The sequence below is a fragment of the Panthera pardus genome, unplaced genomic scaffold (genome assembly GCF_024362965.1).
Source record: "Panthera pardus isolate Hobbes unplaced genomic scaffold, ASM2436296v1 HiC_scaffold_15, whole genome shotgun sequence".
In the NCBI taxonomy this organism is placed as follows: Eukaryota; Metazoa; Chordata; class Mammalia; order Carnivora; family Felidae; genus Panthera; species Panthera pardus.
Genome location: NW_026526710.1, coordinates 32,567,916 through 32,592,553, shown reverse-complemented (window position 1 = coordinate 32,592,553; position 24,638 = coordinate 32,567,916). Strand labels below are relative to the sequence as shown.

Genomic DNA, 24,638 nt, shown 5'->3' with positions numbered 1-24,638 from the left:
ATCTTTTATAACATTGACATTTTTAAAGAACATAGTCTTTACCCTCCAACATTCTGTTAAATAGAAAGTTTCTCATTCTGGATGTGTCGGATGTTTCCTCATGATTACATTCGGGTTATGCATTTTCTGCCAGTATACTATATGGGTGATGATGTGTCCTCAGGAGATCACATCTGGAGCCACATGATGATATCCATGACTCCTCTTTCTGGTGATGTTAATTTTGATCACAAAATTACAGTGTTGTCAAAATTCCTTCATTATACAGTCAGATAGAAAACACACATTCACATACATAATAAACATTTACACATATATGTACATATATGCATACTTATGTATATTTTATAAACATCAAGTTCAGACAGATAAGTCTAATTCCAATCCATCCCTAATGGGCTTATTCTGCCTTTTTCCATCCACTTTTGTCTTTTTCCTCCAACAAGGTCCACACATGTATTCATATACTGAATTCTATAGCGTATCTGTTATAGTTTCAGGACTATATCACCTACACTCCTATAATAAACATATCTACAGAAAAATTTCAAGATTTGCTTGCAATTCTCCCTCCCTGCTCTGCCATCCAAGAATGGGGTATATAGTTAAAAACTGTGTTCATATACTACTTGGATTCATGTTTTTCTCTGCCTTTAGTGCAGTTATGGTATTCACTTGAAATATGGTCGAGTTCGTTGATTTAAATGTGCTTTCGGTTCTTAATAATTTATTTTTATCTCTTAATATGTAGAATGTTAACATGCTTCCAAAAGTTAAAGCTATACAAAAAAAGTTCTCAAAGGAGTGCCTCTCCCTCCCACATCCTATCCGCCACACTCTACCTCTTATAGGTAACCAACCTCGCTGTTTTTTGGCCTGTCCTTCCTGGATTTCATTTTGTAAAAATGAACACTTATGTTTATGTTTTGTCTTATTTTTCCCTTCCTTCTGACACAAAAGGTAGCATACTATACATACTATTTTGCACGTGTCTTTTTTCACTTCCTAATGTCCCCTGGAGATCACCCCATGTCAGGTCACAGTGACGTCCACATTCTTTTTCACAGCTGTGTGAAATATTTCACATACACTGTGTGTATGTATCATAGTTTACTCCACCATCCTCTACAGCTGGGTGAATGCCTTTTTTATATGAACATGAAATTGTTTTCATAGCTTTATAAATTGGCTTGTAAAATGTCGTTAAGAACATTCACAGATCATTTTAGAAGCTTCCAAGGAGAAACTTAAAGGATGACAAAACCCAAAATGAAATGGCAAGAATGAATGATTTCTCAAGAATATTTTATTTCTGCAAAAATAAATGTCATGTGTGTGTTTAATTCCCCCAGCCTTCTTCTCACATCTACTCTGTTTTCCCGCAGATTGTATGTAACAGGTTTTGTGTGACTGCCTCCTGTTCGCTGCTTTGAAATTTTCTTGGTTAACTTCAAAAGCACTGCACACACATACATGTGTGTACACACAACACTGATAAGAAAGCGAAGGGGAAGGCGAGACACGGGGAGTATACTAATAACGCTGAAAGGAAATTTAAGAAGCTGTTAAAAACTGGGAGAACATTTTTCATGTTTTAACAAAACTTCAAATACAAAACTGGAGACGGGGAGGAACCAGTATTCTATGGAATGGACTATACTTTCTTTTCACATGTGAATGACAAATTCAAGATACTGACAATAATTCACAGCCAGGAGTTAGGATGATCAACATTACTCTTGTTAGCTTTTTCAGAGGTTTTTTTGAGTGAAATTTGGGAGCTTTAGATAACATTGTAAGGGACGCTGCATGGCTAAAATGACTACAGCATTCTTTGGAGGGTTTCAAATAAAAAACCAAACATTCATTTTAACAATCTGAAAGGCAGCATTTAGTGAGAAATAGCATTGTCTTTCATCAATCTCTTTTGTTTAATGGTTTATTCATAGCACATTTAATTTTTTTCTTCTCTAAATATCATATATTTTATGAACATAACTGATAGCCATGTTGTAAAATTATATTTTATGATGACAAAAGGGAGCTGGAATCACACATAGAGCAAACAATAGTCTGTTAAACTCAGTCATAAAAAATCGTAAGGTCTGTGGACCTGAAAAAAACTTTTAGAGATAAATAAACTCAAACCCAGAGAGGTTAAGAGACATTCTCAAGGTCACACAACCTGCTTAGCAGCAAATTGTAACTAAGGACCCAAATCTTCTGCTAACTCTTTGCTCCACAGCTGCGGACAGATGTGGAAATGGAACAAGAGACACAAAACCTGGTGGAGGCCTCAAGGGCATTTCCAAGGGTGCACCGTGCACTCTGGGGTACAGAAGTTAAGTTGTTTTGTTTTGTCATTGTATTTTTCCAGACAATTGCAAAATAATGAATTTTGTCACTGATGATAGACAAGAAGAATTACTCACAGTTCTATACCACATAGCAAGAGCAGGTACAAATTATACACTTTTTATTTAAAAGTAAGATGAGTCAGAGCATTAGGAAAAACAAAAACAAAACACCATGCCCAGAGCAAAGTAGACAGGCTAATAGCAAAACCCCATTATGAAGTTTGATGCATAAGGCACTCTTCATCACATGTGTGTGCCAGTAGATCTCTGTTCCCAAGTCATAAATGTATGGCATAAGCAGCTCTTGGACACTTGGTGGGTATGCGTGAGAAATTCTGGACATTTTCCTCTGTTTATCACTGAGACGCTCATTACAAGAGAGATTATGCTCATAATGATTATTTTTGACCCACTCTACAGACTGCAGCAGGTTGGTGGCCATCAGCACCAGCAGACCATTAGCTGGATATATGTTACAGAACAGTGTCGATTATCTAAGTGGAAGATTCTACCTAAATGCCCACAGGCATTCTATTTTATTCACAGGCAAGAGTTGGAAATCAGTGGTATTTCCCTGATCTCAGTTCAGTGCCAAAAGAATTGGGAGAAATTAGGCATGTAAGGGAATCATAGCCACTGAAGCACACACTTTTAGCATGCCATGCAAAGGCCTGGTCCAGGACCACAGGCTGCTGGTTTCCAATCCTTCACATGATGGTTGTCAAAAGGAAAGATGTTTGTATGGATTTTATATGCAGATGATGTATCAAGATTTCTTATGACAACAAATACCACTGCCTATGAATCTAGTGGTCTTCTTCTTCGATGGTTTATCTCAGCAACATCTTCAAAATCTCAAACTATCTCAATGTGTATCTCCTAGGCTGAAATATCACGATTTTAAATGCGACAGGTAAGATAGCAAGAAGTCTTATGTAGGCAAACTGTGATATAAACAACTTGACCACAGAGAATTTAACTCTTGGTCAACACTTGATGATTTTTTTTTACTCAATGGGGAAACAATCAGTCATGTAATTGGTAGCATAAAAAAATCATTCAAATACCGCAGAAGGGAACATGAAGAAACATTCTCCTAAGACAAATACAATGAAAGAGAAGTTACGAGAAGTAGAGAGAATCAACCTGCCAGGTTTTGAGGGTGATATTCTTGTTAACTTAACATTTGATAAAACAAAAGGAGTCCAAATTTACAGTTGATCGAAATATCCAGGACAATACAGGTCTATCTGAAGGACCACCAAACACTTGCTATCATAGCCAACAACTTATAATAGGTACAATTATCTCACTAAACAAACTGAGGAATAAGGAACAAGGAGGGATGTGTATAGAGCTTGAACTGTCCTTTATCAGGCCATGTACAGATGGCTTTCATACAACAAGTACTTACGTAGCACTTAACTCTGGGCCAGATCCTGTTCTAAGCACTTTATAAATACCAATTCATTAAATCATCATAAAAACCATATGAAATAGGCATTATGTACATTTTACTGATAATGAAACTGGGGCACAAGAGGTTATGTAATGTGCCTCCTGAGACCACAATGTGTGTCTGGCTTTAGTGTATGAGTGAGTAATCAGTATACTAGATCAACATCATCACACTCACTAAAGACTTCAACAATTCTTAAACTTTTATTTTTTAATTAAAATGTAGAATGAGTTTTTAAAATCTCTAAAATGTGTGGTCTGAATATGTACTATACGACCATTAAATGATCCCCAAATGCCATATGAGAACTTAATACGGACTAAAGGTGGCACTTTAAGTCAGGGGAGTAAACGGAACTATCATTAGGACACGTGAGTATCCATCTGGGAAGACTAACTCAATTATAAGCCTACCACAGCAATGTATGCAAAACTAACTTTAGAGAGAGAGGGAGAGAAAACAGACACAATACAATGGAATACAATGCCGCTATTAAAAAAAGACCTGAATTTGCTGAGGTGTCATGATAGCCATGACATACTGATACATATAAAGCAAGCATCAGATGAGTAGAACACAACTATTTATATAAGCATTATTCACATATCTGCATAACTACATAATACAGACCTGGAAGTATATACATGAAATCATTTTGAGTGGCTCACCTAGAAAGGGGAGCCAGCAGAGAGAAAGCCTTTTTACACTCTTCTGTCTTATTAGAATTTTTAAATGGCATTATAATTAGTTTTAAAAAATCAATGTGCGCCCCCCCCCCCCCACACACACACACAAAACTAAGTGATGACGATGCCAGGCAAGTAGATAGGACATAGGTCCCAAGAAGCCTTGTGTGTCTCGTTAAGGAACTTTCAGTTTATTCTTAGTCAATGAATTGCCAGAAAAAGCTTTTAAGCAGAGGGGAGGAAAAAAAAATTCTTGCATTCTGTAAAGATCTTATTAGTGGCAGTATGGAGAATTAACTTAAAAAATAGCAAGACTAGAAATAGGAAAGATGCTTACGGAGGCTTTTAATATCTACCGATAATTGAGAATTTGCCATGTGCCATGTATAGTACCTAATTCCGCTCATTTAAGCCTTAAAACTCACTGTACTGGAACTATACAATCCCCATGTCACCTATGAGGCTCAGAGACGTTCACAGCTAGTCAGTAAAAACCTGGACTGCAAATTCAAACCCGGGTCCGTGTGCTGAACCGCAATCCAGAACACTGCAGGAGGCTGGACAAGTGACAATGAGGACCACAACCAATGCAGAGCCGGAGCTGGGAACAGGCGGGAGGGCAGGTTCACCACCCACGCAGGAGACAAGACAGGCAGTACCTGATGACCGGCTGGATGCAGAGGACAAAGATGGCAGGGAATTTTAAACTGACACCCAGGTTTCAGGCTTGGAAGAAATACCCAAATTTTCCATAATGTGATAATTTTTACTTTTATAATGTTATCAATATCTCCTGATACCTTCAAGGACTTTATAGACAACTCGTGGACAATGACATTTCTGCACCTACTTTTCAATTCCAACTTTCTGGTGCATTACTAAAGCTTCAAAGCTTCCCCCCCCCCAAACCCCCGGTACAGTATCTTGCAATGAATCTTTCATCTTTCAAGTCTATTCACTGCAAATACTGGCAGACTATGAGAGGTTATGAAACTCCTTTCTTGCTTTCTCCTCAGGGAGCTTTATGATTTTCACCTGAGCTAACACTAGAACCTATCAGGAATATTAGAATCCCTCCTGGCTTCCTCTGGTTTTAATCACAGAGAAAATGGAGATCTTGAATATATGTAAATCTATAGATAGACACAGATATACATCCATATATACATACACACACTCACACAGAGCATCCAATCATGTACATATGCACATTTGTTTTTCTATTCTTGCCTAAACTACACCTTAATGTAGCTGTTTTTAATAGTGGGGCAGGGGCGGGGTCCATGACTTTAATGGTGGAGTAAGAGTGGCATCTATGATGTCTTCAGGGACTCGAGAAGCCTCCTTAAAATTTCGTGTGCAAATGGATCTAAGCACTTCTCTAAGGAGATTATCAATAGCTTTCATTAGATGTTCAAAAGGGTCTCAGACCTAAAAAAAGATTAAGAGCCACATGGCTGTCCTTTAAGGGAATCTGTCATTAATCAATCCACTGACTAAACAACATATTTAGGAGTCTTCGCTAAGCAGACAAAGCAGTTCACCGCAGCTGTTCATCACGGATATACAGGCCAGGCAACAAGGCATGCTTCAAATCCTGCTTTTTCAACTGATGCCTATTTTTGCCATCTATTTGTTAGGCTAATGGGGAAAAATCATCACCTACATAATTAAACATAACTCGCTGCAAGGCTTCAGTTAAGATGGCAGTGAAGGATGGCTGATTGTGTATTTTTAAACTCTCATTTTAGAGACTACTTCCTTGTTATTTTGAACATTTTTCATAGATTAATTCTGTATCCCAAACTGCTGCCAAGATTATAACAAGAAGCATTCTACAAAAAGAGAACACAGAACTCATGATACAACAAAAGTATTCTTTAATAAATTAGTGGATATAATTCCTACTGCTTTTTTGTGAATCTATTTTACTATAATCTCAGATGCAAAAATTCTCATTTCTCCAGAACTACTGACCTTATTGGTAGTAAGAAATTTGGCTGGTGTGTGTGTGTGTGTGTGTGTGTGTGTGTAAATCCAGTTACCCTAACCTACCCACTGACTGAATTATAGTCTCAGAAACAAAAAGAAAACACTTAGCAGAGTGGGTGACATACTGTTGGATTTAGGAAGCTTTATACCAACAAAAATCTTTACGAACAAAGAGAAAGAACCCACACAGTATAAAATAAAATACTGCATAGAAACAACTTTTAAAAATAACTTCTGAAGTTGTCTGATAATTCACTGGCCATCACTGAGTAGATGCCACAAATATCTGAGTGTAGTGTCTACAACAATAAACCACATATTTTTTCCCCAAATGACTAAACCCTTCTAGGGAAAAAAGACAAAGATATTTCTAGTATAAATTTGCTTTCACTGAAAGAGAAGAGCTGTGAAAACTATCTACTCTTGATTCTGAATACCACTATTTTCTTCTTTTAATTTCTCTTCCTCTGAACATCTCTGAACACGACATTCAGCTTCCAGCTGGAACTGCAGATAAGCAGACTGTACAGGGGCTCTAAGCCTCCCCCACCCCAAGAAGGAACAGGCAATCCTGATCAGACTGTCCAGCCTCACTACTTCAGATGTGCTAAACCATTTCCCAGGCCTCTGGTATTTTGAATCCCACCATTACAGAGAAGTGGATTCTAAGAATAGGAAAAATACCTGAGCTACAAGTTCAGGATGGATCTTCAGTTTTGCCCCAGAACTTACAGCTTTAGAGAACATGAGAAATGAACATGAATGAGAATTCTCTCCGTTCTTCAGAGTACCAGCCATTAATCAGCTTAAATGACTTCACTTTGCAAGGAGTCTAGTTTTAAAATATACTTCTTTCTATGCCCTCAATATGCCTTGTGATTTAAACCCCAACCAAAGGTGTGAATATAATACACACAGTGTTTTTTTCAAAACATGTTTTTCCCTAGAACTCTTTCTTTTAATTAATTTTTTAAAATTTAAATCCAAGTTAGTTGACATATAGTGTGATAATGATTTCAGGAATAGAATTTAGTGATTCATCACTTATATATAACACCCAATGCTCATCACAAGTGCCCTTCTTAATGCCCATCACCCATTTAGCCCATCCCCCCACCCAACACCATGCCAGCAACCCTGTTTGTTTTCTGTATTTGTCTCTTATGGTTTGCCTCCCTCTCTGTTTTTATCTTATTTTTCCTTCCCTTTCCCTAAGTTCATCTGTTTTGTTTCTTAAGTTCCACATGAGTGAAATCATATGATATTCTTCTTTCTGTAACTGACTTATTTCACTTAACATAATACACTCTAGTTCCATCCATGTTGTTGCAAATGGCAAGGTTTCATTCTTTTTGATTGCCAGGTAATATTCCATTGTGTGTGTGTGTGTGTGTGTGTGTGTGTGTGTGTATATATTCCATACATATATGGATGTATGTATACATATATCCATATATGTATGTATTCCATTGTGTGTGTGTGTGTGTGTGTGTGTGTGTGTGTGTATATATATATATATATATATATATATATATATATCTCACATCTTCTTTATTCCTAGGAGAACTCTTAAGTATCAATGATGTTATCTTAAAATGGGGCAGCAAAATACATACAGAAGAGAAAAACAAACAGTAAAACAAACAAGCACACACTTTAAGTATTTGACAGAGCACCTGGAAAGAGACTATAATCTGATTCTAAGCACATGAGAATTCATTGTATAATTAGGTATTTCATTTTTGTTTATACAACTACCAAAAAAGCCATGCATGGTCATCAATGTGGCTAATGATTAATATTTAAAGTATTATCTAAAAAGGATCTATATTAAAACTACAATAGGGTTCTCAGTGATTAGCAAGTAATTTGGAAGCACATTCAAAGCACAAAAACTTGACATCTGACTGAACTGTTTTGGTTGAAAAAGTCCTACTTGTCTGAAATTGTTCTACAGGGGGTTATAACAAATACGAATTTTCATGGCAGCATTTTTCTGCACCTGCAAAGCTAAACACAAATCCAGACTTTATAAAAAACAAAACACAGACACAGGTTTTTCAGATTCTATTTAATGTACTGGCATATTTAAAAAATAGATTTTTAAAAATATAATTCAGGTCTGGGTACAGAAGTTAAATTTAGAGAGAGTGTGTAAGCTATTCTTTCACTTGGACTTCATAAGGAAAGTTGAGAGAGAACAACAGTGTGTTCAAATAAAGCTGTCATGTCTAGGGCCATTAGGAGGTTAAATTGGGAAGGTGTCTTTGTTCCCCAAATACCCCCAGCTCTTTCCAAAAGAACCCCCCACAGCACATCATCCTACAGATGGCTGAAATTTCCTTATCAGGACACAAAGTATTTCTTTCCAAAATCGTAACAGATTACTACAGATTTTAGAGATGTAGAGGGACAGGGTATAATACAAAAATGTGTTAAGGAGTGTCCAAGAAAAAGATGTTGCTAAAGGAAGCAGGGGGAGAAAAAGTAGAAACACCAAATCCACATGATGATTTTGCCTTGCTTTAGGAGACAAAGGAGAGCAAATGAGGAAATATATCTGTTTTCCTCATAAAGATGGAAGGAGCAGCATCACAACAAGAGTAGAAGATGTGGCATAGCAGTATCTACCAACACTAAGATTTCAGATGAAGCTCCAATGATGGGTGGTTTTCAGACTTGACACTCACCCTGAAGCACAGAAGATCAGGGAACTGAGATGGAACACCTCAGTTGATAGGCCATGCTTGATGGGGGCAGCCAAGAGCATTACTGTGGTCAAAGAGAGGCAAGTCCCAGTGAGGATGAAGTCTCGAGAGACTTGGTCCTGGCTGGTGTTCTGAATAAATACTGTCAAGAAGGGCAGAGAGAAAGTTCTGGGGAGAGCAAAGGACTAGAATCTGAGAAGTATAATTTTAAGAATTCTTACATTTGGGCACCTGGGTGGCTCAGTCAATTATGCCTCCAACTCTTGATTTTGCCTCAGGCCATGATCTTGTGGTCTATGAGATCAAGCCCCACATCAGGCTCTTTGTTGACATTGCAGAGGCTGCTTGAGATTCTCTCTCTCCCTCTCTCACTGCCCTTCCCCCACTTTCTCTCTCAAAATAAATAAATAGACATTTAGAAAATGAATTCTTGCATTTAATAAAGTGAACTATATATCAGTCACTATATTGTGCTAAACACTTTATATACATTTTATGTAATTCCTCAAAGTCCCTAAGAAGTATCTTCCACTTTCAGTTAAAAAACTAAGAGTCAGGGGCGCCTGGGTGGCTCAGTCGGTTGAGCGTCCAACTTCAGCTCAGGTCACGAACTCGCGGTCCGTGAGTTCGAGCCCCGCGTCGGGCTCTGGGCTGATGGCTCAGAGCCTGGAGCCTGCTTCCAATTCTGTGTCTCCCTCTCTCTCTGCCCCTCCCCCGTTCATGCTCTGTCTCTCTCTCTCTCAAAAATAAATAAACGTTAAAAAGAAAAAAAAAAAAACTAAGAGTCAGAGAAACACATCAGAGTCCTTCTTCTATTGAGGGGATAAAAATTTAAAGGTCTTATTGAGGAAGCACATGTCCAAGCACCAAGCCAATTAAAGATGCTCAAAAGTGCACCTCTCCCAGAGAATCACAAAGCAGAGGGAATTTTTAAAAAAGAAAGAAACCCATCAGTCTTCACAGAGATTACAGTTCTACCCAGACACAAAACACACTTGTGTGCAATCACACAGAACAACATAAAAAGCCATCAGACATGCTATGTACACAAATGACAACCAGAACCACAATTTACAACAATCATTCCAGCAAAACAAATCTGTTACAGTTGCTATCAAAATGAAGTGGAGGGCTTACTCCCAAATGAAGGCAGTAATGGTAGGGGCCGAGAGAAGGAACTGAAGGGGCAAAACATGAGCAGACTAGATTGCCAGACATACTCAAGCAGAGAGAGGAGGAATGGCAGCTGGCCACAGGGCAACGAGAGTAGAGGGCCCTTCCCAGGGATGAGGAGCCCATGAAGCAGACTCACACAGGTAGACTGAGAAGAGGAATCGGTCTTCATGTACTGAGTGTAAGCCTGCTGAGGGCCACGCTGGGGAAGAGGCCAGAAGACCAAGAGAAAGGTCTGGGAGGTTATGGCCTCCATGAGGTCTAGGCAGAACTCGAGTTACGGGGATGGATGAGATGCCCCGGGAGCCATGCAGAATGGGGCCCTAGATGGAAGCCCAGGAGAAGAGGAGGACTTTCGGAAGCACCTGGTGAGGAGTGGCTGGGAACAAGCAAAAGCAGCAGCTGACCACGGACAGAGTCCTGGAGCAGAGGGGGTGTAAGTCAAGGATGTAAGTCAAGGTGTAGGTCAAGTCAAGGATGAAATCATCTGCGGGCACAGTTTTGGCAGTGGTTGAAGTAAGGCCAGGATGCAGTGCTTGGAAGGTGGGTAAAGTTTAGAAAATGAAGAAAAGAGAAAATTCAGGTGAACATTTCAAGAAGCTAGACCAGACTAAGGAGATGAGCTATTGAGAGGAGGGCAGGACCAAGGGACAGCATGCTTTCCTAAAGATGGGACAGACAGGCATACTTATGTTCTAGATATAAACATTCAGAAGGGAAGGCAACTTACAAGCAGGACATGAGATGACTGATGGGTAGTGGATGAATTCTCTCTGGAAAAGCAGAAACTGGAAAGCTCCAGAGCATAGGTAAAGGGACGAGGAGCAGGAAGATTTCTTCCAATCCAACTCGGGAAAGATGTATGAATACGTGTGAGTGACAGTTTGTGGCAGGAAGTGGAGGAAGGACATAGCACATCCATCAAGGGACTGACTCCTTCTGCTGGGAGGGGGGGAGGGAGGGAGGGCAGGTGCCTGAGAGAAGAGTTTTCCTAGGAAACAGGTGGCGCTCAGACTGATGACCCAGAGAGATGCCCAGGCACTGCCCTCTCAGCAGACTGTAGGTCTGCAGTGCCACCAATCTGCAAGGCTTTGTGGGTTCTTCTCCAGCAGTGCCTGGTGGCTTAGTTAGGTGCAGAAGTTAGGCACACATGATTCATCCAGAGCCGGGGTTTGGGCGGTCACATATGGGGAGAGGATGACAGGGGGACAAGGCAGTTGAAGATCCTGGCAAGAGAGTGGCTGAAATGATGGACACAGGGGGCCTAGCCTGGCCAGGGGCAGGTGTGAAGCAAGAAGGAAGAAAAAGGACAAATTCAACAACCACAAGTGTCAATGAAAGGAAAAACTGGTATTGTGAAAATAAGGGGAAGAAAAGGCTGCACTGGAAGTGGACGGGACCACAAAGTGGGACTTAAAGGTCCACACTGCAGGGGCACCTGAGTGGCTCAGTCAGTTAAGCCTCCAACTCTTGATTTCGCTCAGGACATGATCTCATGGTTTGTGAGTTCGAGCCTCAAGTTGAGTTCTGCACTGACAGCTCGGAACCTGCGTGAGATTCTCTGTCTGCCCCTCCCATGTGAGCTCTCTCTCTCTCTCTCTCCCTCAAAAGTAAATAAACTTATAAAAATAAAGGTCCACACTGCAGAAGGTGTTTGGTTCTGATCTATGCAAGTGTGGTGTGCAGTGGTGGACTGTGCTGGAAAGGAGGGTCAGGCCCCGGGGGGAGGGACTCAAGATACCAGGTGCTCATGTGGGCAAAGGATGTGCAAGGATGAGAACAAGACTGTGGCAGTCTTCCAATGAAGTAGTAAGGGTGGAAACGGTACTACTTCCAATGAAGTAGTAAGGGTGGAAACGGTAGGGAGGAGACGGCATAAACCTCAAGGGAGGAAGGCTGGGTACATGACAAAATACTAATGAGCAGGCAGGAGGCAGGAGGAGGCTGGGCCCACTGACCCTGAGGGATGGAGAAGTGGGTCTGGCAGAGGAGAAAGTGCACTCTCAGGAAGCAGAGGTTACGGCCAAGCAGCTGTGCATGCTGGCTGGGGAAAGGTGGGACCCATATGTTGAGCTAAGGATGATGCATCCCTTGTTTTGCCACAGGGTGTGCTGCAGAGATCACAAGAGAATGACAGGAGGGGGCTGGCCATGAGAAGTCACTCTGGCCAGGGCCAGATCAGCCCAGCAGTGGAAAGGGGATGCACCTGTGGGCAGTGGCTTCCAAACACAGCCATGCCCTAATCCCTGAATGTGTGAATACAGTATGTTACAGGACAAAAGGGACTGTGCAGATGTGATTAAGTGGGGAATCTCAAGATGGAGAGGTTATCCTGGATTATCCAGGTGGGCCCAATGTCATCACAAAGGTCCTTGCAGGAGGGATGCCAAAGGACCAGGGAAGGAGATGTGGCCATGGAAACAGGTTGCAGTGATGTGGGTCCACAAGTTAAGAAATGCAGGTGGCCTCTAGAAGCTACAAAAGGCAAGGAAACAGATTCTCCCCTACAGCCTGCAGAAGGAACATAGCCCTGTTGACCCATTTTAGACTTTTGACTTCCTGAACTTAATAAATTTGTGTTGTTTTAAACCACTAAGTTTATTGTAATTTGTTACAATAGCAGAAAGAAAGAAAGAAAGAAAGAAAGAAAGAAAGAAAGAAAGAAAGAAAAAGAGAAACAATTCCCTTGCTATATAAAATTCAAACTACAACTATATACTACACTATAAAAGACACATTGAGAAGCCTAGGAGAGTTTTAGTTTTTCCAGGACAACTTTCATCTTGTCCTGAAATACCAATCATGTTAAAATATGTAACTGTCTCTGACCTGCAGGGACCTAAAGCACGCATTTAGCCTATTTGCTTGGCTATCCAACACTGGCTGGGAGACAGGAACATCTGCTGGGCATAAAAATCAGAGCTTTCTGGGCCAGTGACTAAGGACAACGGGGAAGTGTGGTTTGTGGGACAAGGGCGGTTTTAGCACAAGGGCAGGAGCTGTACTCCTCCGGTCAGACTTGCCCCCAGAGTGCAGGGACAGGTACAGGTGGAGGTCCCACTTGCTCATGGGCAGATTACACTGGGGGTGGCACCTGTCTTCTTGCTAGTCCTACACTGTCCCCGACCTTCACTCCCACCAGCATGAGCTGGGCAGACAGAGGCTGCCAAGTCCACAGATCAGAGTGCAGGGTGGGACAGCTTCAGGAAAGGAAAGGGTTTGGGGGGGCATGGACCTACAAAGGAAGATCAGAGAACAAGAGACACAGAGGCCTCACACTTGGATAAAGACTCTGAATGGTCTATGCGTGGACCAGCCTGGCAGGCACCGAAGAAGCTCTGTGTGGATGTGCCTCTGCAGAGAGGGCTAGACGGTGGGGACTTTGATTCCTGGCTGGCATATTTGAATTTGTGATAGGCAACAGGTCAGGAGGAATGCTTTGGGAAGATACGGCGGATGGTTAGATGACTGGCAGGGAGAGATATGAGAGAAAAGTTTTGGAACCAACTTCAAAACAAAAGAAAAATATTGTAGTGTGAATCAAATCAAGATAGGCGCATTTCACCAGTAATGAAGACAAAATGTTTTTACATTTTCTGACAACAGAAGGTGTTTACATCCTTGTAAACTCCCTACCCCAGATGGTAAAATAAATCATAAATTATAAAGAACTTCACTTTGTCTTATACAAAAATAAATTCAAAATAGACCTATAGACATGCAAAAACCTTGTGTGCAAATAAAATAAGCATATGTTTTTTAAAAAATATACACATTGGCCCCAAAACAGACACTCAAATCAATGGAACAGAATAGAGAACCCAGAAATGGACCCACAAACGTATGGCCAACTTATCTTTGACAAAGGAAAGAATATCCAATGGAATAAAGACAGTCTCTTCAGCAAATGGTGCTGGGGAAACTGGACAGCGACATGCAGAAAAATGAACCTGGACCACTTTCTTACACCATACACAAAAATAAACTCAAAATGGATGAAAGACCTAAATGTAAGATAGGAAGTCATCAAAATCATAGAGGACAAAGCAGGAAAAACCTCTTTGATCTTGGCTGCAGCAACTTCTTACTCAACACGTCTCCGGAGGCAAGTGAAACAAAAGCAAAAATGAACTATTGGGACCTCATCAGAATAAAAAGCTTCTTCACACAGAAGGAAACAATCAGCAAAAGTAAAAGGCAACTGACGGAATGGGAGAAGATAATTGCAAACAAAATATCAGATAAAGGCTTAGTATCCAAAATCTATAAAGAACTTACCAAACTCAACACCCAAAAAACAAGTAATCCAGTGAAGAAATGGGCAAAAGACATGAATAGACACTTCTCCAAAGAAGACATCCAGATGGCCAACTGACATATGAAAAAATGCTCCACATCACTCATCATCAGGGAAATACAAATCAAAACCACAATGAGATACCACCTCACACCTGTCAGAATGGCTAAGAGATGCTGGCAACAAGAGATGCTGGCGAGGATGTGGGGAAACAGGATCTCTTTTGCACTGCTGGTGGGAATGCAAGCTGGTGCAACCACTCTGGAAAACAGTATAGAGGTTCCTCAACAAGTTAAAAATAGAACTACCCTAGGACCCAGCAATTGCACTACTAGGCATTTATCCAAGGGATAAAGGCGTGCTGTTTCGAAAGGACACATGCACCCTCATGTTTATAGCAGCTCTAGCAACAATAGCCAAAGTATGGAAAGCGCCAAAATGTCCATCGATGGATGAATGGATAAAGAAGATGTGGCATATATACAATGGAGTATTACTCAGCAATCAAAAAGAATGAAATCTTGCCATTTGCAACTACATGGATGGAACTAGAGGGAATTATGCTAAATGAACTTAGTCAGAGAAAGACAAATATCATATGACTTCACCCATACAAGGACTTATAGACACAGAACAGATGAACATAAGGGTAGATAAGCAAAAATAATATAAAAGCAGGGAGGGGAACAAAACAGAAGAGACTCTTAAATATGGAGAACAAACAGGGTTACTGAAGGGGTTGTAGGAGGGGGGATGGGCTAAATGGGTAAGGGGCATTAAGGAATCTACTCCTGAAATCATTGTTGCACTATATGCTAACTAACTTGAATGTAAATTAATAAAAAAAAGTATAAAAGCCTCTGTCCTGCCAAATATATATATATATGCATATATATGTGTGTGTGTATATATATATATATATATATATATATATATATATATATGTATATATATGCCTGGTTTGCATGATGGAACTGATCACATATGTATGTCTCTGTGTCACCGGTACATCTTTTAAAACTTGAATATTAGGATGGAAATTATATATTAAAAGTAAAGTAATACTTAATATATTTTAATAGTTTTCTATTCAGGATATGCAAACTATTTCATTTTATTTTCAACTATTTCAGTTTTCAAAAGCTGAGAAGTTCCATCTCAGCTGGCTGACCTGAACACCATTATTATAATATTTACACAATAAAAATGGACAGAACAGTCAAGAGCACAATGCCAATCCAAAACTGAGTTTAATCTGATCATCCTTCTTAGAATACTGGCCCTTTTTATTCTCTACTGAAACTTATTTTCAGTTATAAACCATGTTATTTCATCTTAGAATATAAATGTGCAGAGTAACACTGTATCTTGAGCGCAAAGATCTTCAGTCATCAGGACAAATCAGAGGTAATAACTGGTAAGCTTTCTCCTTGTTCAGGGATGGATGAGATCCCACCTCTGCATGGAACACCCAGGAAACTCACGACTTGTACATTCCACTGACAAGAATATTCTACCTCATATTGTTGTCACATTTTAGGGCATATCTTACATCCCAACTAGGATGGCAAGATTTTAAGCAACCATGTAATAAACTCCTTAGTGTTTCAGTCCAGATCTTACATGGTGCTTTTTACAGAAAGAGCCTCAAAAACATGAGCAGCTTGACTGTTAACTTATGAGTGAAGAGAGAGGCATGTCGACACATCAGACATGCCCACTTTCTCACATGCTAATACTTTACGGTCACTTTCAGAGTCAACAAAAATTAGAGTCCACAAGCTCAAGAAAGTCATATTTTGAAGTCACATTATTAGCCAAGGAATCCTCAAAGATTATCTCCTACTCACTGCTCATCTTTACTGAGTGGACAGACTCATGGATGCTATTTACACCCTCCAAAGGGAACCCACACCTGTCTTTACACGCTACATGTTCCTCCCCTAGGACTTGCCAGTACCTCTTTAATCAGATCTCTATAAAGTCAAGGGAGAAAGCTTTATGAACCATAACCTATTATTACACAGTTCCCAATATGACCATATGGATTTATTTCAGGAACAGAAATCTCACATTTGCCCCCTTAGAGGTTTTTTTAGTTAATTAATGCTAGGTCACGACGGAAAATCTGGGGGAGAAATTCTCTGTTCTGCAGGGGTTCTTGCACTAAGTGTTGTGTCCTCAAGGAGAAACTGAGCAATAGTGTTACTACACTCACTGGTAGAGCTGATGGAAGAATGCAGGCACTGGCCAGAACCCAGCAGCTCTCTGTCACCAGCTCTGGAAATGAGAGCACACTCCAGCCTAACACCCTAACATGTGCTTCAATCTGCAGCGGAAGGAAGAGAGAATCCTGGTCTGGAGACACACATACACGGGTCTGACTCAGACGCGGCGTCACTTATGGCCAATTTTGCTACATGTAGGTTCTGACTTCAATCACTGACTGTTCTTACATTTTTGTGGCTTCTGGATACCTACAGTGATTCTCATCCATGCCCAGCCACTGGGTTACAAGCCTGGCCTGTGTCCTGTGGTTGAACCTTGCATACTGGACTCACAAGCTACATCTTCCCTTTGGGCTCATAGCACCTGATAGAACTTAGCTATTTCCAGATCTGGCCCGCTCCACCCTCCTGCCCTGCAGTGACCACACAGCAAGGACACAAGTTCGGCCCAGGGACAGAGGAAAAGAACAACTACAGGCTACACTGGATTTCCCCAAAGCAACTCTCTTTAAGAACCTATGCTCAGGGGCGCCTGGGTGGCTCAGTCGGTTAAGCATCCGATTTGGCTCAGGTCGTGATCTCACAGTCCGTGAGTTCAAGTCCCGCGTTGGGCTCTGTGCTGACAGCTCAGAGCCTGGAGCCTGCTTCGGATTCTGTGTCTCCCACTCTCTCTGCCCCTACCCTGCTCATGCTCTGTCTCTCTCTGTCTCAAAAATAAATACAACATTAAAAAAATTTTTTAAAAAGAACCTATGCTCAGAGGTGAAAAGAGGTTACCCAGAAGTTGTTCAACATTGACTGACCATGAGCACATCTAGAACAGAAACTGTGAGGAAACATGAAAGAGAAGGAAGAAGAGACCCCCTACGTAGGGACCTTACCTGCTTTTAGTGGAGCAAACACCTTAGGTCTCATCACATGACAGTCTCATCAGGAGTCAGCAGGTACTGGACTCCTGAGCTGGGCCTCTGCCTGGTTCTTACAAGATACTACCACACCGGACCTCTATCCTGCATCCAGAAGCCCGAGGAGGTTCTCAAGCTACAGTGTGCCAGGCCACACCCCCCTGAGGGCCTAATTCAGTAGGTCTCAGGAATACCCATGCATCTGGGTTCTCCAAAGATCCATAAAGGCGTCTGATGTGAAGACTGGCTCAAGTACTATATATTCAGTATTTTGCAAACGTGACCTGCCAGCACTTGGTTTCTCTTTCCCTATTTGCTTCACTTCTTCTCCCCCATTCTATTACTATAGTCAGGATTAAAACCCCTAGCCCTTTTTCATAATGAAAAGTACTAGATATAACTCAAGGAATGTCATGAAAAGTAAAGCAAATAAAAAGTGTTAGCATCTCGCTGCAGGTTAAAATGCAATGTAATGATGCAAATCTGATGGAATTTTTTCTATAAATTCCCCTGAAATACTGAAAGCACACACCAAGAATAGAAAGGGTAGCAGAAGATTTGGTACCATGGGTAAAGATGATCGCCCGAAGCCACCAGCCTCCATGCCAACAGCTGCTTGGTCAAGCAAGCCCACGCAGGCTACTCTGGACATTGTCAGAGTCAGGCAGAACATGATTAAGGGGTTTCACCATCTCCTCCAACATGCTGCCTGATCCACCACTTTCATGCACCACATTAAAACGGATTCCTCAAGCCTGATCCTTGGGCGGGCATGTGCTAATACAAAGAAAGACTAGTACCTGCGATTTAGTACGTGCATGTGGCTTCCAATGCCCTTTAGGTGTACAACTGACTGAGTCTTCCAACAACCCAGGGAGGTGGGTATGGTAGTTTCCCCCACTTTACAAGTGAGGATCCTGAAGCACAGAGAAACTGAGTGACTTGCCCAAGGTCACAGAGCAGGGAGATGGTAGCACTGACTTTCAAACCCAGGTAGTCCAGCCCCAGAGCACACATTCTGAATCACAAAGGCTTCGATGGGTTTTATGTTATTTTCCAGCAAGACCTACAATCAAGTAAGTGGGTATTCTATCTGGGCAAATGATTTCCTTTTAATTAATTCTCTTAAGTGTCCACTCCTTGCAAAAATGTACAACAGTTAGTGGTTCACCTTGGAAAACAGTTCCACGGGTGCCGCTATAGCCTTCTGTTCTGTCAAGTACTGCTCCCAAGACCAAGCTTCCTGTGCAGCCACTGAGGGGACTGGAAAAGAAAACACAGTGACTTTTCTTGAAACAATTAGTGATAGAAGAATAATATTTAATTGAAGATAAACCCAACAAGCAGGCTGATTAGTTAAATAAACAAATAAATAAATAAAACCTGTATCTCTTACTTTCTGTGAGCATTTAGTAAAATCATCTAACAGTCCACCTACAGCTGCTCCTGTTTTTTTTTTATTTTTTTTTTAACGTTTATTTTATTTTTGAGACAGAGAGAGGCAGAGCATGAACAGGGGAGGGGCAGAGAGAGAGGGAGACACAGAATCTGAAACAGGGTCCAGGCTCCGAGCTGTCAGCACAGAGCCCAATGCAGGGCTCGAACTCACGGACTGTGAGATCGTGACCTGAGCCGAAGTCGGACGCTTAACCGACCGAGACACCCAGGCGCCCCAGCTTTTCCTGTTTTAGAGCAGGCCTGTGAATGTATCTCACCCTCAAGAAAACCACTGATAAGCACTTAAAATGGGTAGCCTATTACTCTTCTCAAAGAAGAGTCAACAGCTACAGGTTTTCTACAGCATGATTTCGTCCATTTTAAGGTGAATGCCCTGAAAATATCTTTATAATCTCCTTTCATTTTCACACCTCTTTGTGGAGTGAAGGTCGATAGGCACTACCTGTTGGAAGGCAAGGTGGAAATATATGCCAAACGCCTTAAAAACTATTTGTATATCTTGAACCAGCAATTCTGCTTCCAGGAATCTGTCTTAATACGATTACAGCAAATATGCCCAAGGGGCAAACACAAGGTTTTTTTATACTAGGACTCCTCATAATAATGAAACATTGGAAACAAACCAAAGGTCCACCAAGAGAGGGCTAATTAAATGCATTGTGCAGACGTGTCATTTTAATAATAAGCTATAATATTATAGAAGATTAATGGCAGAGAAAGACTATGTTAATGATACACTACTAGTGGGGGGAAAATAAACAGCAGTTCAGAAAACGAAATGATCCTTTTTGGTAAAGTATGTAATGGAAATAAGACTAAAATTATGTAAATCAAAATCATAAATGAAGTCATCTTCAGCTGCCAGGATTACAGCTTCTTCCCAATTTATTCTGCACTTCGTTTCTCTGCTTTCCAAATTTTCTAGATCAATAGCTATCCAATGTAATTCAATAAAAATATATTTTTAAATAATAAAAATCTGCTGAAAAGGATTGATAATTGTTTTAAGTTTATATTCTATGTCCCAGTCATTCTCCCTCTAGGATTAACAAGCTAAGGAAGGAGTCATGATAACAGTTGATAGTAAATATACATCACATTATTACAGCAAAAACACAAAATAGTATTAATATGGGAGAAGGGTCAAATAGATTATAATACATATACATATATACATATGCACATGACCTACATATGATTATGAAGTTGTCAAAAACTATATTTTTTAAGTAACAAAATGTCTTTAGAATTCTCTAGGTTAAGTAAAAACCAAAGTCAGGCCATAAGCCATAAAACATATTAATTATATTATCCTAAATTTTAAAATATAAATAATGACATATATTAAGACATTCATTTATTCAACATATTTATAAAGCACCTTCTTTGTGCTAGGCACTATGCATAGATATTTGTACACACACACAAACACACATGCATAGGAAAGCAATTGAAAAGAAACAGCAAAATATTCATAGTGGCTATGTGTGGGCAGTGAGATTAACGTAAATATTTTTCCTTGTTTGTTGCCTTCTACTGTTTTAAAATTCTCTGCAAATATTATTACCATACACATACACACACATGCACACCCGCACGCACAAACACACACTCATATGCACACATCCTGGAAAAGAGTGGCCAAAAATACTATGTAAGCTTTAACATTTATCTTGCTGTAAAATGTTCCTGAAGAAGGTACAGATGGTAAAAGGTCAGAACTGCATGAGCACAGGTAGTGACAGGTGGTAAGATGCACCTCTAAGTCAAACATTTCAAACCTCTCAAGACAATAAAGCACCCTGATGGAATAACAAACATAAAAATCCGTCAAGTTGCATAGGAAGAATTCATGTAGACTTTTAATCATTTAAAAAATATTTGATGAGCCTTCCTTTATGTAACAAGTGTGCTGTCTGCCAAAACAGAAATATAACCCAGTCCCTGGTCCAGTAGATGAAAAATAAACAATATATACTATTTATCCTTTGATATATACATATATATAATTGACAAAAAGGGAATAATTTAAGCTCAGATTACAAAGAAAATATATCAATTCAGAATTTAAAAACAGACACAGAGTATGTATATACATTAGTATTTACTAGTTCTCAATCACAACACACTACTATGTTCTTGCTAAGAAATACACTTACTAAAGCATGAGAATTTTGAAAAGCATTTTAATCATCAAATAAGGCTAACAGAATCGTCATCAATGGATTTTCTTGCTTTGTTTGAAAATAATGGGACATTACAGTGTGATTTCCATCAAGGAGCTTACAGTCTGTTCAACCATTGTAGCACTTACAAGTTTACTGCCATCTCTACCACAATATGTGATATTTTATTTTTCTAAATAGAGAAAGCAATTTGACAAACCCTGAAGATTCCCTAGTAAGATTATTCAACATCTCCATTTTCACATAAGCACTTTACTACATTACAATTATATGCTTTACAAAAAAAATTACAGCAGTGTTGTCTCTAAAACAAATATAGATACCTCATTTTCTACAACAGCTGTGTTCCTAAAAAGATTGTGTGTAATTTCTGAATTTAATCATATTTCCCATTGTTATATATCATCATTTCACCGGAAGTAAATCATATCTAAGATCTTCTTGTATGATCACATAAGTCTATAATAACCCTTTTAAATTTTATCAGAAAAAGAAAACATGATATCAAAAATAACAACTTTCAATGAATTAAATATTTCGTAAAGCAAGAGAACTACTCAGCAACACAGTGCCTGCCAGTGAGATGAAGAAATACCATGTTGGTCTGCTCCTGGGGGCCCACAGGCAGGCCTCGCATCATCACTGACTCTAGGCGACGCACACCAGCTGAAAGAAACGAGTTTGCTTGCTTAGAATTAGCAGGTAAGCTCCTCAAAAGAAAGAATCTCACTGATCCTATCTATCAGTGTGTCCCTGGGCTATAACCATGCTTGACCATAAATACTTGCTTAATGAATTAAAGGCTGCTGACATGATGCTTTTGGCTTTAAAAATGAATTCAAAGGTATCTATTGTGACCAACTCATTTCCCAGTTTCCTGGAGAGAAGAAACCAGTTATGAAAGAGCACTGCTGCAGGCACCAAATTTTCTTTATTTTTTATGTAACTTTCTTGAACATACTACAGACACGACATTCATTTTATAGAGTATTAGATATGCACACAGGTTAGTAAATCCTAAATTTTATTTTTCACTATACACAGTGGCTACAGCAAAATGTTCCAATTATTACTCTTCTGCCAAACATTACTAATGTACAATATATATTTGATTGTACATTACCTGTCACTTAATACACACCTATTATATGACAAATGCCAAATTAGGGTGTGTGTGTACATGTACATGTACATAAGTGTATATGTGCGAATGTATATGTTTAGATTTATTCCTTATAATATTGAATATCAGATTTATAACCTCATTTTATAATTATACGAAACAGGCTTACAGAGGTCACACATCTGGAAAAATCTGAATTTAAACAGAATTTCTAGCCCATACACTCCCATTATATAATATTGCTTCACTTTAGTATACACGGTGAAGACACAGCAGAAATGCCTATTAAATTAATAACTTTTGGGGGACTTAAGTGGCTCAGTGGGTTAAGTGTCTTACTCTTGATTTCAGCTCAGGTCATGATCTCACAGTGGTGAGATCTAGCCCCATGTTGGACTCTGCACTGAGGGTGGAGCCTGCTTAATATTCTCTTCCTCCCTCTCCCTCTGCCCCTACCATGCTTGCTCTCTCTCTCTCTCAACAAATAAATAAAAATTTATTAACAAGTAATTTTTAAATTTAAAAACACCATAAAATTAAGTCCACAGGGAAATTAATAAGCTCACCCATTCATGGTGGCTTTGTAAAATTGACTAAAACTTTTGAAAGTCATGTTGACAATACATACAAGCATACCTGGGAGATATTGTAGGTTCAGTTCCAGACCACCGTAATAAAGGAAATATTGCAATAAAGCAGTCAAATGAACGTTTTGGTTTCCCAGTGTATACAACAGTTATGTTTACACTATACTGTAGTCTACTAGTGTGCAATAGCATTATGTCCTAAAAACAATATTGCATAATCTAATTTGAAAATACGTTATTGATTAAAAACTGCTGTCATCTGACCTTCCAGTGAGTCATAATCTTTTTGTTGGTGGAGGGTCTTGCCTCAATGTTGTGGCTACTGAGTGATCAGAGTGGTGGTTGCTGAAGGTTGGGGTTGCTGTGGCAGTTTCTTAAAATAAGACAATTAAGTTCACCACATTAATTGACTCTTCCTTTCATTTGAATGCTTAGGGGTGGCAGTAGGGTTATTAACTGGCCTGATTAACTGTTGTGTCTCAGGGAATAGGGAGGCCCGAGGAGAGAAAGAGAGGGTAACAGCTGGTAAGTGGAGCAGTCAGAGCATACACAACATCTATCAATTAAGTTCACCATGTTATACGGGTGCAGTTCACGGTGCCCCAAAACAGTTACAACAGTACAAATATAATAATAATGAAAAAGTGAAAATATTGTGAGAATTACCAAAATGTGACACAAAGACACGAAGTCAGCAAATGCTGTTGGAAAAATAGCACCAAAAGACTTGCTTGATACACGGTTGCCACAAACCTTCAATGTGTAAAAAAAAAAACAACAAAAAAAACAAAAAAAAACAGTATCTGTAAAGCACAATACAGCAAGGTATACCTGTATTTATAACCAAAAATAAGGTGTTAATATTTGATGATCAACTCATCCCAACTTTAACATTATTCTAAAAAAATGTAAAATGAATTTTTAAAAAGCCCTTACAACAGTACAAAGTTGGAAAAAATCTAAATATCCAACAACAGAGGTCAAATAAATTACAATTATGATGACCACACGACATAACTTTTGCAAATCTCAAATTAAGCACAGTTTCAGCACAGTTTATATGCACTTCAGCATGAGAATGTATGTTTTTACATATGAATAAAAAAAAACATAAGAAAACAAAGAAATGAAGATGGCTGGGTTAAGGCAGTGAGATTTGTCAAGCGATACAAGACAAGGGCTGACAGATTCGGCCAGCAAAGTACCAAGCACTTTTTATTTTATTTTAATTTTTTTTAATTTTTTTTAACATTTATTTATTTTTGAGACAGAGACAGAGCATGAACGGGGAGGGCCAGAGAGAGAGGGAGACACAGAATCTGAAGCAGGCTCCAGGCTCTGAGCTGTCAGCACAGAGCCTGATGCGGGGCTCGAACTCACGGACCGTGAGATCGTGACCCGAGCGAAGTCGGACGCTCAACCGACTGAGCCACCCAGGCGCCCCACCAAGCACTTTTTAAATCTTCAGTTTATTACTTA

The 24,638-nt window shown here is 39.7% G+C and overlaps 1 protein-coding gene across 3 annotated transcripts in view; it reads right to left on the bottom strand.

Annotated features, from left to right (window-relative positions):
- Positions 1-24,638, bottom strand: part of L3MBTL4 (L3MBTL histone methyl-lysine binding protein 4) — a 442,113-nt gene that overhangs the window by 280,144 nt on the left and 137,331 nt on the right. For all 3 annotated transcript variants that reach the window (XM_019418424.2, XM_019418426.2, XM_019418425.2), the window contains exon 5: positions 18,977-19,068. In XM_019418424.2, the coding sequence (XP_019273969.2) occupies positions 18,977-19,068 (92 nt within the window). The remainder of the gene's footprint in view (positions 1-18,976; positions 19,069-24,638) is intronic.